This window comes from Canis lupus, chromosome 4, assembly GCF_011100685.1.
Source record: "Canis lupus familiaris isolate Mischka breed German Shepherd chromosome 4, alternate assembly UU_Cfam_GSD_1.0, whole genome shotgun sequence".
NCBI classification, from domain to species: Eukaryota; Metazoa; Chordata; class Mammalia; order Carnivora; family Canidae; genus Canis; species Canis lupus.
Window position 1 is genome coordinate 62,137,861 of NC_049225.1, and position 18,453 is coordinate 62,156,313.

The window sequence follows — 18,453 nt, forward strand, 5'->3', positions numbered from 1 at the left end:
AAAGCTGGCTGAAGAACATTTTCCAGCAACTATACAGAGCTTCAATCAAATCGAAATCATGCTCAGAATAAAATCATGTATTCATGATGACAAACAGAGCATCGATTGAAACAAATGCCATGTTCCCAAAGGCTAGGGATTCAGGGACATGGGATGGTAGGAAATCCTGGCAATGCAGGGGCCAGTGCCAGAGGGGGAGGATTTTGAGTAAGACTGTGTCCAGAACTGAGAAGTTGTAGGACAACTGCTCCTCCGCTTTGGTGCCTGGCTGCCCTTGGTAACTGTAAAATTAGACTTTATGAATGAAGGATAAATAAGTCTTTGGGTTGATGCTGGTAATTTTATCATCTACTTAATTCTTAAAATTAGAAGAAAAAAATAACCCCAAACACCTGGTATTTGCTACAGCGCTAGACATGTGTATACAGACCAAGGAGTGAAAGAAGGGATTAATCCTCTTCGGGGACTGGAGAAGACTTTCGAGAGGAGGTGCCTTCTGAGCAGAACTTTGAATAGGAATTTGCCAAGTAGAGAAAAGTGGGAAGAGCTTTTCCTTCTGAGGGCACACAGTCTGAGCACAAAGTACCCAGACTGCTGGCAGAATTAGTGAGTGATTTGGAGGGTAGCTGTAGTCATTAAGGAGGAGATGCAGAGGGAAATGAGATCTACAGTTAAGTGCTAAATTAGTGCTTCATAGTGCCGGTTGGTGGAGCAGTTATTCACTGTGTACCTATTGTGGATGGTGCTCTACCAGACTTACTAAGACCTCTGCTGCTGTCCCCAACACAAATGACTTTTTAAGGCCATCTTGCTGCCATGGTGCTAGGCCACCCATCTGAAATGCGAGTCCTCATTTGACCTTCACTATTTAATCTTTGGCTTTTTTTCCCCCCTTTAGCACACGTGATCATTCTCCTTTGAGCAAATATTGCTAAATCTTTTGTTTTTTTTAATCTTTTTAGTGAATCCACCTTTCAGCCAAAGGTTATATGATTATGTGATTTGTCCAAAGTCTATGACACAGATGTCTCTGGTGATTCCGGTCATTGCTATCTCTCAAGACTTTGGCACCCCATTTCCTCACATAAAACATTGGTAGAAGCTTACAGACACATGCTAAGGGGAAATATCCTGCCTCCCAGATACACTGGGTCCTTTTGAAAAGGAACAAGTCATAACAGACCCCATGTGAAAAGACCTGTGAACTGAAGCAGTCTAGACAAGAGACCATGACCTTGGTTGCACACACACACACACACACACACATGCGCGCGCACCCCACCCCCCACCACCACCCCCCCGCAGCCTGCCCCATGGTTACAATGCAGACTCACCCTGTTCTCTATTCCCTGCCACAAGTGAGGGCCAAGGGTTGTGTGTCTTTGGTCTTGAGTTGGAGTTAGAAGGGGATGGAGCTTGTGGACGCTGCTGTGGGCTGGCGAAGGAAGCACCAGCATGTGGGCTGCCGGGCCCTTGCCCGAGGAAACTGGCAATCACCTAGGATACGTTAGGATGATAAGCATCCTGATGAGCAGTTATTTATTTGTATGGTGCCTTTCTTGTAGCAAAATGCATTGAACTGATGCCTCATAACATCCTCCTGAAGAAAGGAAGTGGCAGATAGTGTTAAAACGTTACTGGTTAATCACGGGAAACTGAAGCATGGATAGGTTTACGGAGCCTGAACAGAGTCACACAATGCCTTAGTGTCTGGCCTGGGAATGAAGCCTGAGTTTGCCGCTTGCTGTCAGGACTGCCGACGGCATTGTGTTTAGCATTGTACAACAGTGAAAGGGGCTTACTCTTAACAATGCGAGAGCTGCTTTAGGAGACAGACACAATGAACTTTGGTACAGTATAGTCTAGAGGCCAAAATGAGTAATTTTAAGTAAATTGACTATGAGATCCAAAGCTTCATTAAGTTTTAAAATGAAAAACAAGTGAAGACTGTACAGTTTTTAGGAACTGACTCAAAAAACATGAACATTCTTTTCCCGTTTGAAATAGCATATTTTTAAAAGCCTTATTTTGTTGGCTCCAAATCTGACACTGTTCCTGCCAAGCATAGGATTTATTTATTTCAAATAAATATTCAGAGGTTCTGTGATTTATTTCAAAGATTCTGTCTTGTAATGATTGTCAATCTAACCTTTATGCCTTTTATGTTCCAAAGTACCTGATTTCCATAGACTGTGTTTTGGGGGCAGTGGGGGAAGGCTTTTGTTTTATTCAGATTTAGTTTGGGTTCTTCTAGACCAGTTGAAAATACAGAGCCTGGAATTCAAGAAAGAAACTGAGGGGCAAGGAGAGATGTCATGTTAGGTGTCTTAACCATCACTGTGATGAATCTAGAGAGACAGATGTGCGGATTACAGTGTCACCACTAAATTGCTTCTCATGTCAGTAGTGTCTTAGTGACTTAGAGAAAACTAACAGGTGATCTAGATATTAGTGAGTTTGGCTGCAAACGTTTTTACATTCTGGATTTTAAAAACAGCATGAAGGTGAAGTTTTGGAACTTCTGGCCAAAGTATTTTGAGTAATACTGGCATATGGATAACTTAGAGTAAGATAGCCATCAATCACCTACAGTTTTATCTTGTATTTAAGATTTGATTGTTTTGACCAGGATAGATGGGCCAGTCTCCTTCCAGGAAGGTCTGAGGGAATTCTGGGAGAGGAGCTGAGCAAGAAAGGGGCAGTTGGGAGCAAGAATTGGGTCTGTCCCCTCTTTCCCTAATGAAGATCAAAGTAGTCCAATAGGAGAAACCACAGTGTGATTAGTGGTGTTGCCTGATGTATTGCATAGATACAGGCACATATACATCTGCCTCCTAGAAAAACTCACCGTGAGTCCAGGAGACTCGGGGATAAAGTTGGCCAAAAGTCAGACCCTACCAACCAACCTTCATGCGAATCCAGGATGTGATGGGTTGGTGTCTAGGGTGCTCTTTATAGTTGTGGTCATCAATCTTGTAAGAGAAGGCATAATGGAACTCAAGTAATGCCAAAGAACAGCAACTAAGATGAAGGGAGTAGGAGGGGTTGCTGTATGCAGGCAGACTGAAACAATTAGAGCTCCTCAGGCTTGAAGAGACAGAGCGGAAATATGATTAGAGTTTAATAAATTTGTGAAGAATATGGATTAGATGATCATAGAATGGTTTACCAGAAGTAGGCAGAACCTCTTAAAAGCCAAGGAGAAGTGAACTGAGGTTAAAACAAAACAAAACAAAACAAACCCAAAACCTCTATATACTGAGAAAGTAGACCCTGTACAGCAAAATCTTGAAAACTGGGCTCCTTTCTGGCAATGAAGGGAAGTGGAAGGGTCAAGAGTTACTCTTATTTTGATGCAATTTTCTTGAAATGTTGAAAACTGGACTACTTTCTGGCAACTGGACTACTTTCTGGCAATGAAGGGAAGTGAAAGGGTCAAGAGTTACTCTTATTTTGATACAATTTTCTTGAAATGTTAGGCAACCAGGAGAGAATAGATGAAGCTTCCTAGTAGTTTTCACATTTTCTTTTTTCCTTGGGTGAAATGCAAATGTTGTGGATTCTTCATTCAACATTTATTCCTGGGTGGTAGATTCTATGCCATGTCTCCTGCTATGCCCTTGGGACACTGGGATGAAGATGGAGAGGGATGGTTCCCACAGTTAAGGGGTGAATAGAAAACTGTAATGATCAGCATGATGACTTGACAAACATGCTGTGAGAGCTTAAAACAAATTGCTAACATTCTCCAGGGATCAGATCAGGTGCCCCTGGAGAAGGGATGCCAAAGCTGAGACCTAAAAGTTGACAGGCTCTGAGTCAAGAGCTAGGGGAAGAGGGAACAGCATAGGAGTGCCTGGAGGTATGAGAGGGTCCGTACGTCGGGGGCTGGAGTAGAGGGAACAGTGAGTAGAGAGGAATGGGAGAGCAGGCTGGAGGGAGTGGCAGTTGGTGGAACATATTATGGAAGACCTTGTAGATCAAAAGGGTTTAGACCCTAGAACAGTGGGAATAGTCACTGAAGGGGGTTAAGCAGATTGGATTTTGTTTTTATAAATAATCATGGTGGCTGCCATGGAGAATAGAGAACAGAGAGGGCAAGAGCAAATATGCTAGGACCAGTGGGAGAATGTTGGTGTTGTCCAGGTGATAGTGGCTTGGACTAGAGAGAAGTGGACAAGTTCTAGAGTGATTTCAGAGGAGCTATGGACTAGACTTGCTGACTGACTAGATGAGAGGTGTGAGAGAGAACTAGTCAAGCTTGACTTATGAGAGCCCATAGGCCTCAGATTTTATCTGAATGAGACCACAGGCTTTTTCTAGGTCTTTTCTCTCATGATCTCCAGATAATCTAACAGTCAGTAGGCCTCCCTCCCTCTCCCTCTTTTTCTCTCCTGAATTATTGAGAGCCTAAATATTTCAGGCTCTACAAGTTGACACATAACTGGTCCCTAATAAATGAACGTTAGGTAAGTAGAAAGACCACAAATGGCCTGATTTCCTGTCTCCTAAAACTCCTGGCCTTTAATTCTTGCAGAGCAAACAAGTTCCTGCCATGCCCAAACTGCTCAGTAGTTCATGGTACCCTGAGGTCAGATGACCTGAAACAGACTTTGGCGCAGATCAAGATGGCAGTGACCTATACAGGGACTCTGTTGAATGATCTATAAAAGCTTTTTATTTTCAAATAGTACCAGAGTTTTAAGGCTAATACAAAGAAATTTCCCATGACTCTCCACTTCACTGGCCATTAACATTTTACCATGTTGGCATTGTCACAGTCCTCACCGTATAGAGCTGATGATGGACACAGATTTAGAAATTTTTTGAACCAATTAATTATGGATGTCAAGACCCTTTGTCTCTAAATACTTGATTAGGATGTGTTTTCTCAGAACAAGGGTTTTCCTTTTATTAGCCCAGTACAGTGATTAACTTCAGGAAGCTAGTGACCTCATGCAATACTGTTATCTATTATTGGTCCCTCACCTGTCATCCCACTGTCACTTCTGCTATTTTTCCTCCACCTGTTCCAAGGGTCCAATTCAGAAGACATTGCATTTGGTTATCCTGTCTCCAATCTTCTCTAACCTAAAACAGTTCCTCAGCATTTTTTTGACTTTTAAGACATTGAGATTTTAGAGAATGGGCCAGCTGTCTTGTGGAATGCTCCTCAGAGTGGTTTTTGTCTGAAGTTGTCTTGTACTTAGATTCAGACTGTGCATTTTTGGCAGAAAAGCTGAGCGAGGATGTCTTGCCCCTTGCAGGGTGCCTGTTGCAGCAGGAGGGGAGCCGTGAGGTCCACATAGGTCTCATTCCTAGGGATGTTAACTTTGATCACTTGGCTAAGGTGGTGTCTTCTGGGTTTCTCCACCATGAAATTACCTTTCCTCCTTATAATAAATAGGTTATTTAATTACTTCTTAATACTTAGTCATTGTAAATGTTACTAAACTTTGTGTCCAGTCATATTTAAAAGAGCCTCATTTCTCCCCTCTCTTGGCAGTGTTTTAGAGCACTCTGCTGCAAGGGACCACCGCCTGCACGACCTGAATATGACCTGGTTTGCATAGGCCTCACAGGTTCTGGCAAGACCAGTCTGTTGTCAAAGCTCTGTAGTGAAAGTCCCGAGAACGTCGTGTCAACCACAGGTGGGTACTGTGCCAGGGTTCTATCCCTTTCTCTTTCTCACCCCAAAAATGTTCCAGTTTCTTATGCTATTTGTGGGAACCATCCCTTCTATTTGTGATTAAATGCTTCAATTAGTTTATTTTGGGGTGTTCCCTTTTTCAAAATAGAGTGGGGGATGTTAGTAGCATTAAATTTCTATACCCTATATCTCTCTAGTTGGATTTTTTTTTTTAGAGATTTTTAAGTTATTTATTCATGAGAGACACACAGAGAGAGGCAGAGACATAGGCAGAGGGAGAAGAAGGCTCCCCGGGGAGAGCCTGATAGGGGACTCTATCCCAGGATCCCAGGTTCACGACCTAAGCAGAAGGCAGATACTCAACCACTGAGCCACCCAGGTGCCCCTCTAGTTGGATATTTCAATGCCACTGAACAAGTCAAGCTCAGGAGAATATTGGTACAAACTAATGCTGAAACCTGGAATTCTAGTACTCTAACAAAATGGCTTTATCTCAGGCTCAATGAGTGCTAGTCTCCCTTGAGGAGTCACTCTAGCCTATTTGTGTTAGTCATACATTCCCTAAATAGTGCAGCTGGTGGTCTGAATCTTCTTTCCTCAGAGCTCCCATCTGGAGGAGAGTCAGTACAGGAACCATTGGTCAGGTTATGTTGTTTTCTAGATGTGGCCAAGAAGTCAGTCTAGGCAGTGGTTCTCAATCAGGCGAGATGTTGGGTTGTCACAACTAGGAGAGAGGGCTACTGGCTTCTGTTGGGTAGATGCCAGGGATGCTGCCAAACATCCCACAATGAGCAAGACCGGCCCTCACCACAAGGAAGAAGAGTGAGAGCACACTTAGTGGATGGTTGGGTTTGGAAGATGAGCAAGAAAGAAGCCAAAGATGATTCAAGTCTGGTCCAGGTGATAGGAATATGATGGAATCATTAACTAGGACTTCCTAACAAATAAGAGTAATACTGACGACCAAGAAGAGCCTTACCTCAGTTAGGGTCAAGATTTGCCACTAAATAAGTTGGGGATTTGGAGCTTTTCAGATTTTAGAATTTTAGTTTAGATGAGAAACTATGGACTTGTAAAGCATTAGAGGCCTAGCATCATTGAAGGACAAAGAAAAGAGGGGCGCCTGGGTGGCTCAGTCGGTTAAGTGACTGATTCTTGATTTGGGCTCATGTTGTGATCTCAGGGACCTGGGAACAGGCTCCACACTCAGCAGGGAGTCTGTTTGGGATTCTCTGTCTCCTCTGCCCCTTCCCCACCATCCATTTGCATGTTCTCTCTCTCCAGTAAGTACATCTTTAAAAATAGAAATAAAAAAATAAAGGATAAAGGAAAGAATAAGGGCTTCATGATCATTGGTGAAACAACTGAGGCTGAGCAGAGCTCAAGCATGACCTTTCATGTGAAGTCATTCCTGACTATTGTCCTTTTCCCCAAGACAGAACTGAGCACTCCTCCTCCTCAACTGCACATGGTCCATATTCCTATCATTTGGTGCCTACAACACTGCTGTCTACATTTCTGTCCCCAACTTGGGATGTAAGCTCCTAAGGGCAGATAAACACATTTTATTTGGCTATATACACCCAGAACGTAGCATAGGATTTGAGCATAGCTCCAGATGTCTATGAGTGAGTAAGAGGCAGTCGTAATTTGAATTCTGTTTTGATTCTGTCTTTAAATCATCTGAGGCTCAAAAGTATGGTGACATAGCTAGTGATAGAAGTAGGGTGCCAGTTCAAGTCTTCAAATGAAGTTTGGTGGTACCAAAGACTTAGGATTTGTGACGAGAGTAGTATTTGCTGCTTGTTGGTAAAATTGTGGGTATCTTTGGAGAAATGTAACTCATTATACAAATCTTGTTAAGTTAGTAATTCTTTTCAAGCAAAATAGCTCTCCATAAAATGTCAATTGTTATAAGTTTTATATCTTAAAGTTTTAATGCTTTGCTTTTACTGGAACCAATAGTAACATCGTGTACTAGTTGATTTTTCTGATGCTTTAGATGTTAGGTTGCCTGACATTTTGGATATGAGTTGTCATTATCCTGAGCCACATACAGTGACTTCTTGGAGGCCTTTTTGAAGGTTGCTGACAGCAAGAAGTTTACACCCAGGTTAGGAAGATGAGTTTCTAATGACAAACAGTTGATATGTGTTGCATGTTTAACATATGCCAGGTGCTAAGACAGCATGATGTGTGCTGTATGTGATGATAAAAACGAGAAAGCTAAAAAGGATCATTTCTAATGTGAGGAGTCAAAGAATTCATAGGGGATGTTAAGTGTGAGAAGGGCTTGGGATGACTAATCCTTGAGCAGAAAGGAATGGGGTGAGGAGAAGAAAGATAGGAACCATTCATAGAACAGCGACCTTACTGGGTTGAGACCAAGGACGCAGAGTCTAGGGTGTGTTGTGACCTGACACTGAAGGAGCTTCTGAGAGAGACCTGTACCATGAAGAGCCAATCCAGTAGGGATTGAAATTACGGGGATGGAGAGTTTAAGGCAACTATGATTGATCCTATAAGAGTGACAGCCACATTGGGTAACATGGAGGAAAGGAAGAGATAGGAATCAAATGTGCCTTAAGTTTCTAGCCTAGTGATGGCATGCATTGTGAAAAGTAGGAAGAACATGACAAGCAATTTTAAGATAAATGATGAATTTGGCTTTGGACATGGTAATTTTGAGGTTTTGGCAGTACTTTCAACAATGACCCAAATGCCAAAAGACAAGCTGACTAGAGAAAGTTTGGATCTGGATTTGGGAGACAATTGAGTTGTGGGTTTGGAGATTGTTGAGGAATAATGGGCGGTAGAAGGAAGAAGAGTGCTAAGCATCAACTATGTTTCATTCATTCTTCCCATATGTGTTGAATACCTGTCACCTGACTGCCACTGATTTAGGCACTGAGTATGCATTAATGATAACCGTTGGAGTTTCCATTCTAACATCTGCATCAGACAGGGAATCCAAGCCAGGCAGTTCTGTATGGTACCATATAGAAAAATATGAATCAGAGACCAAAGGAACTGGAGTTAAATAATCATCAGTCTTAAGTCTGAGAAAGGGCTGTGGTGACATTATCATTATTAGCAAACAGTTTCAGTGCAGGGTATTACTAAAAACCAGCCTGGGCAATGAAGGGGAATGGTGAACAAGCAGAGGAAATGACAATGTATAGACTGTCCTTCTTATTCCTTGGCCCCTTAGCTAAGACTATACATAGACTACTCTTTCAAGAAGGTAGATAGCAATGGAGAAAGCCGTGTCTAGGGAATTTATTTTTACAAGGATAGGTGCTGTGTGGGCATATTAGTAAGTAGACAGAGGTACTAGGGCGGTGGTCAGAGAGAAGGAAAGATGAAGATGCTAAATAGAGGCAGTGACAGCAAGAATGAATAAGGATTTCTGATTTTGTCAAAACAGAATAATTGGAATTCTGTCAAAACAGAATAACTGGGGGGCTTAAGGGACAGACAAAATCTGAAACTGGTTTCAAGAGCATAAATTTATCAGGCAACAAAGCATAGTCATCTGAGCGATCAGAAACAAAGGAGACGAGCCCTGCATTTGCCCCAGCTTACTGCCTTGAGAGATTCCTTGGCTATGGCACACTGCCAGGGGGAACTGAGGTATTGCTCACTGGACTCCCTACATTATGATAGATCCAAGAGTTGGAGAGACCAAAGCAACTAGGACTCATGGGACACAGTAACAGAGAGGAAAAAGTTGTACAGCAAGAGAACCCTGGAGATCTATAGAGGGTCTCCCTTGAGCATCCAGGATACTCAGTAGTTAGCCCATATTCATACAAGGCTAAAAGTTATGGCTGTTTCCTCCAGCCAGATTGGAAGTCATAATTCACAAGGTACTGGGTACTCAGGAGAGTCTTGTCTCAGGAATCAGCTCAAAGCTGAGCACTGCTCTAGACTCACCTAGGAAATCATATTAACAAGACCAAAGACTCCAACAGTTTCCTACCAACTGTAATGCATCCTAGAACAAAGTTGTAGGAGATTTACAGAAAACAATTACCTGGCACTTATTGTAAAATTCACATGTTAGACGTTCAATCAAATATTACCAGCCATGGTATAAACATGATTTATAATGAGGACATGGAATAAACATGATTTGTAATGAAAAGAAAAATCAATTGACTCTGACTCAGAACTGACACAGATAAAGGAATTAGCAAAGAAAGACTTAAAACTGTTACTATAAGGAAATTCTCTCTGTTCATACAGATAAGTAGAGACATGGAAGATTTTTTAAAAGAACCATATAAAATTTCTAGTGGTGAATACTATAATATCTGAGGTGAAATATGTAAACCAGGTCAATTCATGGTAGATTACACATTGTAGAAGTGAAAAGTAATAACCTTAAAGGCCATTAGTATTAGCGACCCTCTAAAGTATTGAAAGAGTGAGAAGAAAGTGGAAGTGCAAAGAGCAACACGAACTGTGGAAAAACTTCAAGTCCCCAAACATGGGTCATTGGAGTCTATGAAAGTAAAGGATGGAGAAAGGAACAGAAAAAAGATTTGAAGACATAAGGTCTAAAAGATACTTAAACTTAAAACTATCAACAACAAATCCAAGAAGTTCATTAACCTCAAGAATGAGATATGAACAAACTACATGAAGACATATAATAAAGTTGCTCAAAACCAGTGATAAAGTGTGAGGATTAATTTTATATTTTCAACCTGGCTGGGCCAAGGTGCTCAGGTATGTCGTCTAATATTATCCTGGATGTTTGTGTTTTGGGAAGAGAATATTTAAATCAATGGACTTTGAGTGAAGCAGACAGCCCTCTATAATGTGGGTAGGTCTCCTCCAATCAGTTGAAGGCCTGAATAGAACAAAAGGTGACCATCCTCCATCAAGGAGGAAATCTTTATCAGGTAGCCTTTGGAGTTGACCTGCAGCCATTAGCTGTTTCCCGGTTCTCTAGCCTACCAAATTTTAGACTTTCCCAACATCCATAATGGAGTAAATTCCTTAAAATGTATCTATGTATACATAAACCTTCTATTGGTCTGTTTCTCTAAGAACTTTGAATAAAACAAAGAATATCTTAAAAGCAGATAATGGATGTTACAAAGGAACCATGATAAGAGTGACATCAGATTTCTCACTGGAAACCATGCAAACAAGTCTGTGAAGCAACATCATTAAAATACATCATTAATATAGCAACATCATTAATATAGGGGAAAAAAGTTATCAACCTATACCCAGCAAAAATATCTTTGAAAAAGAAAGTTACAGACTTTTTCATTATACCTTTTTATTATACTTTTGTCATACTTTTTCTAGCATGAAAAATTGTTAAAAGTCCTTCAGGCAGAAGAAAAATGATTCCAGATGGAAATCTGGATTTACACAAAGAAATGGAAAGTACAGAAATGGTAACTACAGAGGTAATTATATAAGATTTAGTTCTTTTTTTTTAAGATTTAGTTCTTATTCAAATCTATTTATAAGATAATTGTTTAAAAATGTGAGGTTTATAACATACGTGAAGTAAAATGTAGGAGAATAATGGCATAGACGACATAGTGGAAAAAGAAGTATACTATTGTAAGGTTCTTATATGTGAATTGGCTATAATAACACTTGAAGGTAGAGTGTGATAAAAGATGTACTTATATAACCCTAAAGTAACCACTGAAATTACAGAGTGATGACCAATAAGGCAACAAGAGAGATAAGATGGAATTATCAAAAATTATCCAGAAAAAGGCAAAAAGAAAAGGATCAAGAATAGATGGAATAAATAGAAAACAAGTGCTAGGGTGGTACCCTAGAACCTAACTATCAATAAACAAATTAAATGTAAATGATCTCGACTCAATTAAGGGACTGAGACTGACATTAGATTGAATAAATAAACATACAACAAAAAATGGGTCCCAACTACATGCTGACTTGAAACAAATCTTAAATATAAAGACAAAAATAGGCTGGAAAAAGATGTATCATGCTAACAGGAGCCAAAAAAAAAAGTTGGAGGCGGTATGTTATCAGAAGAGACAGATTTTAGAGCAAAGAATAAAGCTGAGAATAAAGAAGTTCATTTTATAATGAAATCACTTAAGAGATTTTAAGAGTACTAAACATTTATGTAACTATTAACAGCTTGAAAATACACAAAGTAAAAACTGACTGGAACTCTAAAGGGAAATAGACAAACCAACATGTCAGATTTTAATACTCTCTCAATTATTGACAGAACATGTAAGAAGAAAATCAGCCAAGATAGAGTAGGTTTGAAAAGTACTATCAGCCAACTTGACTTGATTAACATTTATAGAAAACTCTGATAGTGGAAGACATTCTTCTCAAGTGGATGTGGAAAATTAATCAAATTAGACCATATTCGAGGATATATAACAAGTCTCAATAAATTTAAAAGGACTCAGGTCCTACTAAATATGTTCTCAAATCACAGTGGGATTGGATTAGAAATCAATAAGATTTCTGGGAAAGTCCCCAAGTATTTGGATACCAAATTACTTCTACACTTGATCTTAGCCAAAAGGCTAAGCGATCCCAAATTACTTCTAAATGACCCATGGATCAAAGAAGAATGCAAAAGAAATTATAAAGCATTTTGCACTGAATGAACGTACAACACATTGGAATTTGTGGGATGCCTCTGAAGCAGGAGTTTAGAGGAAATTTATAGCACTAAACACCAATGTTAGAAGAGTTTCAAGTCCGTGATCTCAGTTACTACCTTGAGGAACTAAAAGAGAAGAATGGATTAAAAACAAAGTAAAGCAGAAGAAAAGAAATTATAAAGACCAAAGTAGAACTCAATGAAACAGAACAGAGAAAATAATTGAAACCAAAGACTGGTTCTTTAAGATGAATGAAATTTGTAATTATACTCAAATAGATCAGGAAAAAAAAATATTAAGACACTAATATCAGGAATAGTAGTTATAAAATGTAGATTTTATAAATATTAAAAGGATAATAGAATGTTATGAACAGCTTTATGCCAGTAAATTTGACAACTTGAAACATTTGTTGAAAGACAAACCATCAGAGCTCATTTAAGAAGAAATAAAAAACCCGGATAGATCTGTATTTAATGGAAATGAAATGATAGTTAAAAAAAAAGGAAAGGGAGAAAAAGAAAACTTGAAAACTAGTTGGCTGTACTGGTGAATTCTATCAAACATTTTAATAAAAAAATAATGCCAATGCTACATAATACCTTCCAGAAAATTGAAGAGGTAAGGAAACTTACCAACTTAGGCAAGACCAGCAAGTTTAATGCCAAAACCAGAAACACATTACAAGAAAACTACATATCAATATCTCTCATGAATACAGATGCAAAAAGTATAAATATAAATTTAGCAAATCTAGTATATCACAAAGTGACATTTATCCTAGGAATGCAGGATTGATTTCACACTCAAAAAAAAGAAAAATCAGTGAAATTTAATTCATAATATCAAACTAAAAAAATGTGATTCTCTCAGATACAAACAAAAAAATCTCAATTTCTGATAAAACTCCACAGAATACGAACAAAAGGGAATTTTTCGCAACTGTTAAAGGGCATCTGTGAAAACCCTACAGCTACTCTCATTCTTAATGGTGAAAGAATTCTTTCCTCCTCGGATCAAGAATAAGAAGACAAGGATGTCCGTTGTCAATACTTTGATTCAGCATTGTAGTAGAGATTCTAACCAGGGCATTAGGCAAGAAAATGGAAAGGCTTCCAGATTGGAAAGGAGTAAGTAAAACAGTCTTTATTTGCAAATGACACAGCCATCTATGTAGACAATTTGATGGAATCTACAACTTTATATCAGTGAATTAGAGATAGCAGAATTAGAGCAGATAATCTTGGAGATCTGAAAGTTTGGAGAATATCTTGGTCATTAATTTAGAAGAATGTTGTCCATAAGAATAGAAACAGGAAGATTGTGGTGTACAAATGTTAGCCAAGTATTGAATTAATTTGGTTAGATGACCAGACTCTCTGAAAATTGATAAGTGGAAAAGCAGAGGTCCATGTATAAGTAGAGGCCACAACTTAAGGTGGAAAATTATTAACAGATGACTATGGTGAAGTGGTCTAAAAACATCATGAGGACTGCATGCTTGTCCTGAGTGGCACTGTTTGGGAAAAGAAAAGTTCTGTTGACTAGTGGAAAGAGGATGGAAAAGTGCAAGAAAATGTTGGACCCTAGAGAAAACTTTTCTTAGCAGTGTCCATATGACTCAGTGAAAGAGTTCCAAAATGTTAAAGGAGAAGCTGGCTTGAGAATGAGAGGCCTGAAGTAAGGATATAGGAGGGAAGGAGATGCTTATTGGCTGAGTCTGTGTGTTCACTGTAGCCATTGAAGGTGGAGAAGAGATTGGAGAAACTAATTAGTGTTGGACTGAGGAAGGGGGGAAGGAAGAAAGGTAGCAGGGAAGAGCCAAGCAGGTTGATTTTAAGTTGTCAGTGGACCCACAGAAACCAATTCCCACAAGAGTTCCAGATAGGCATGGTTGGTGTGTTCAAACCTACTTCCTGGTTCTTTTTTTGTTAAGATCAGATGTGTGTGTATGTATGTAATTGAAGAACAAAGGAGGTGGAAGGAAGGTCCTAAAATAAATGGCAAAACCTAACAGCAAGAAAAGATAACTAGGAGAAAAAATGAAGGGAGACAGCCACTCATTACATGTGAATATTTAATGTGGAAAATGAAGAACAGCTGCAAGAGGCTAAGAATGACTTACACAGGAAAAGACCAAGAACCTTAACTCTAATTTTCCAGTAATTCTAAATGTTTATCAACAAGACAGAATGTCAGAAGAACGATACTGTTTTTGTAACAGGTATTAGAGTATACAGCTGTCCCACTTGGAGAATTCAGTCACAGTTACAAATAGTATCTAGAATCCAGTTGATAAGTGAATTAAAAGAGATATTTCATAAAAAGAATTAACAGCGAAGAAATAAGTGGGAAAGGTTCCACTTTGCCATAAATTCAGCTTTACTAGAGAATAAACAAGAAAAACATTAATTTTATACTCGAATTGATTAATATTGCTTTTTCTTTATGATAAGACTCAATGCTTTGTAAGGTCATGGTAGCATGCGTTAGTGGTGGCCTTGTGATTGGTGTTGTCCCTTTTCTTGGAAAACGATTATTCATATAAATCAAAGGTTGTCAAAACATTCACATCTTTTGACCTAGTAATTATGCCATTGGGAATTTAAGCACATAATTTTAAAGAAACCATTCACACAAAGTGATTCCTTGCAACACTTATATAACTAAGATTTAATTTAAACATCCTTATAGCAAGGAAGTTTATCAAATTGTAGGCAATTCTGTGGAAAAAGTTATAGAGTAGAAAAAATAGTCTTCCATTGGAGAAAATTTACATTTGTTTTTAAAATTAAACTGTGCCTTTGAATGAAAAATGGGAAAAGAACATGTAATAATAACGGTGCTATGGGCGGCCCGGGTGGCTCAGTGGTTTAGCGCCACCTTCAGCCCAGGGCGTGATCCTGAGATCTGGGATCAAGTCCCACATCGGGCTCCTTGCAGGAAGTCTGCATCTCCCTCTGCCTGTGTCTGTGCCTCTCTATCTCTCTGTGTCTCTCATGAATAAATAAATAAAATCTTTAAAAAATATATTTTTAAAATGTGCTACGATACAGCTGAATTATTTGTGAAATTTTGTTCTTTTAAATTATTTCTTTATAATGACTTGATAGCAAGCCAATTAAAAGTAAAATATTTGTTGGAAGAGTTGGGAACAACTGAAAAGAGAATCTGCCTTTGAGAATTTGTTTCTTAAAAGCATCACAAGAAAGATATGTCCATCCAATTTTAGCAAGACAAGAATGTCTGCCTTTTCTTCAGAAGCAAAAGGAGTCCAAACTTTATTGGATTGCTAACCTCAGCAATCTTTTACCTTTGACATAATTTTTAGAAGATACTTAAATTGTCAAAACTTAAAGGGCCAAGAAACCCTCCAGAGAGTGATTGGAAAGCTTGCACCTTGGTTGAGAAACAAAAGTGATCTTTGTCCCTAGTGAATTCCTTGACTGGAGATGCACGAGGAATTTGTTGATTAAAAAGGGTTGTTAACCTATAGATTACACAAAGACTCTAAACTAGAGGAATGGAGTCTAAAGGCTTAGGATAATATATTGACATAACCTGGAGAAAGCAGAGCACCTGGGAATTGAAAAACGTTGAACATCTCTTCTAAGGATATTTCTTATTACACCTGGAAAACAGTCGAGTGGGATGCCATTCTGTTAAAATAGAAAAAGATCATGATAATTTGAAAGAAATGTACAAAACGTTCATGAAAAATTAGAGTATTTTAGAAACTTAAGTATTAGCTGTGTATGTGTTAAGTCAGCAAGAGAAGTTAAAAAATCCAATTTTGTTATCTGCTAAAGGACTGTTTTATAAATGCCTATGGATTAGATTTGCTTTTAGGGTATTGAAATCATACTTAGAAGAATCTCATTAGACTGGAGGAATTGTCCCAATGTCACAAAATTACCATGGCGTAAATCATGCCCTGGGTTAAAGTCAAGGCCACCAGCTCTGTGGAATGCCTTGCCCTTCAGCAGTTGTTAAAATGATCCAGGGATTTCAGAAGTACACACAAAGTATCCATGTGCAAGTGTGCAGACTTGAGTATTAGGAGGGTAAGGGGGGGGAGGAGTTGGTCTGTAGATCCAAGTTAGATACTCATGTGTTCCACCCAATGAGTAAAAATAGACTAGTCTCACTCCCCAGACTAATTTTGTCACAATTCCAGGAATGCTCTCCCTGCATAAAAAAATTTCACATCCATCTCCCTTGTATCACAGGTTTTGCTGAATTTTAATACTAAAAGTCAAAAACTGAAAGTCTATGCAAACAATTATTTCCCCAAAGAGTTATTAAGTCATATATTTATTAAAATTTGTGGGGTTAAATCTTCAGGGAGGTTTCAGTCTTACCGTTGTAGCTTTGAGAGGCCAGGAAAAAATGACTGCGTCACTTAGACTGCAGCCATCAGCTTGTTTGAGTGGGATCTGGGGAGTCCTGCCCATGAGGCCTTAAGCCAGATACTGGAGGCCATTGATGATTGACTCAGTTGTTACTGTCATTTCCTCTTTTTTGTTTAAATAATGGAATCCCATTATAGAAGACACCTTAAGGAGCTTATGTAATCCACCCATTTTGCAGATGAGGGATTCAAGGTCAAGAAAAAATATGGCTGGTGAGTCTAAGAGCTGTGGCTAGGATATGTGGGACAGTCCTCTTATCACATCAGCACACTGACTACCTGTGGAGACATCAGAGGATGCCTATTTTGTGGACAAGGAACAGCGATCAAGCCTAGTGTCATGGCTGAGTCAGTTGAGCTTTTTCTCTCTCCTGCTAAAGTCCTGGTTTTGTTAATAACACCAATAAAAAAGTACTTTCTGAACTCATGCTATTTTCATTCCATTAATATGGCAATATCATGTGAGCATGAGAACACCTACTTTGGTTCTTTGTATTGCATTATTTATAGAGAGGCAGAAGAGTTTTGAAGATAGCACTTAGTACTCTAGGTAGGGCACCTAGCCCTTTCTTGCTCACTTTCCTCCTGGGACAGTAGTACTGATGTTAGGATTGTTGTGACAGTTAAATTAGGAAATAAATATAAACCCTCAGCATAGATCTTTAAAGAAATACTGAGATCATATTATATGCCTATCACTGGCCTAAAGGATATACTGCACTCTTTCTCCAGGCAGGATTCTTGCAGTCTAACTGGGGAACAGATATAAAACAAAGAAACGGGTATGAAACTATAACTGAAAATTTCATGGAAGTACTGAGTACTGGAAGAACATAGATCTCCAAAATCAGCGTATTTCTTTTTCTTTTTAAGATTTTATTTATTCATGAGAGACACACGGAGAGAGGCAGATGCATAGGCAGAAGATGAAGCAGGCTCCCTGTGGGAAGCCCAATGCAGGACTCAGTTCCAGGACCCTGGGATCATACCCTGAGCCAAAGGCAGATACTCAACCACTGAGCCACCTGGTGTCCCCAAATCAACCTATTTCAAGAATGTCATGGAAAACTTGCCTGACAAAGTGGAGTTAGAACCATACCTGAAGGATGAAGAGTTTGCCAGAGGGGCAGAGGGCACAAATGGAGCAGAATGTGCAGAGGCCCTGAGTTGGAAGGGACATAGCTTGTGTTAGGAACTTGAGGAAAATAAGTGGGAAATGATACAAAAGAAAAACTGGAAAAGGAAAGGACCACCAGACAAGATCGAGCCTCATTAGGTGTCTTGAACTATATCCCGAGTAGTGAGAAGCTATCTGAAGATTTTTAACCAGGGGAGTGATGTAAACAGACATGAATTTCAAGATGATTCTAACTGCTGCTAATGTGTGGAGGAGACTGAGCAGGCCAATACTAGATGCGAAGGGTTGAGTTTAGGAGGCTCTTGAAGTTGTCCAGGTGGTGGTGGTGGCTTGACCTGAATTATGGAAAGAAGTGGATATAACTGAGAACTATTTCATAGATGGAATTGACAGACTTTGTTGACTAGAATTAGGAAAGAGGGAAAGGAAGTGCTATAGAAGACTCCATATATTTGGTTTATAGAAGTCCTCAAATGTTTTCGATTCTATAGGTTTAACTTTTATCACTGCTTTCATGATAGATCAGCCCTTGAGATCACATGTGATTTTGACTGGGAGAAATTTAAAGCCTCTAACAGTTGGTGACCATTAGTATTCAGAAATTTTGGTTTTATTTACTACA

The 18,453-nt window shown here is 39.1% G+C and overlaps 1 protein-coding gene across 2 annotated transcripts in view; it reads left to right on the forward strand.

The window, feature by feature from the left end:
• The window catches only part of ARL15 (ADP ribosylation factor like GTPase 15), a 396,290-nt gene that overhangs the window by 131,656 nt on the left and 246,181 nt on the right, over positions 1 to 18,453 (forward strand). For both annotated transcript variants that reach the window (XM_038535113.1, XM_038535112.1), the window contains one exon: positions 5,507 to 5,651. In XM_038535113.1, the coding sequence (XP_038391041.1) occupies positions 5,507 to 5,651 (145 nt within the window). The remainder of the gene's footprint in view (positions 1 to 5,506; positions 5,652 to 18,453) is intronic.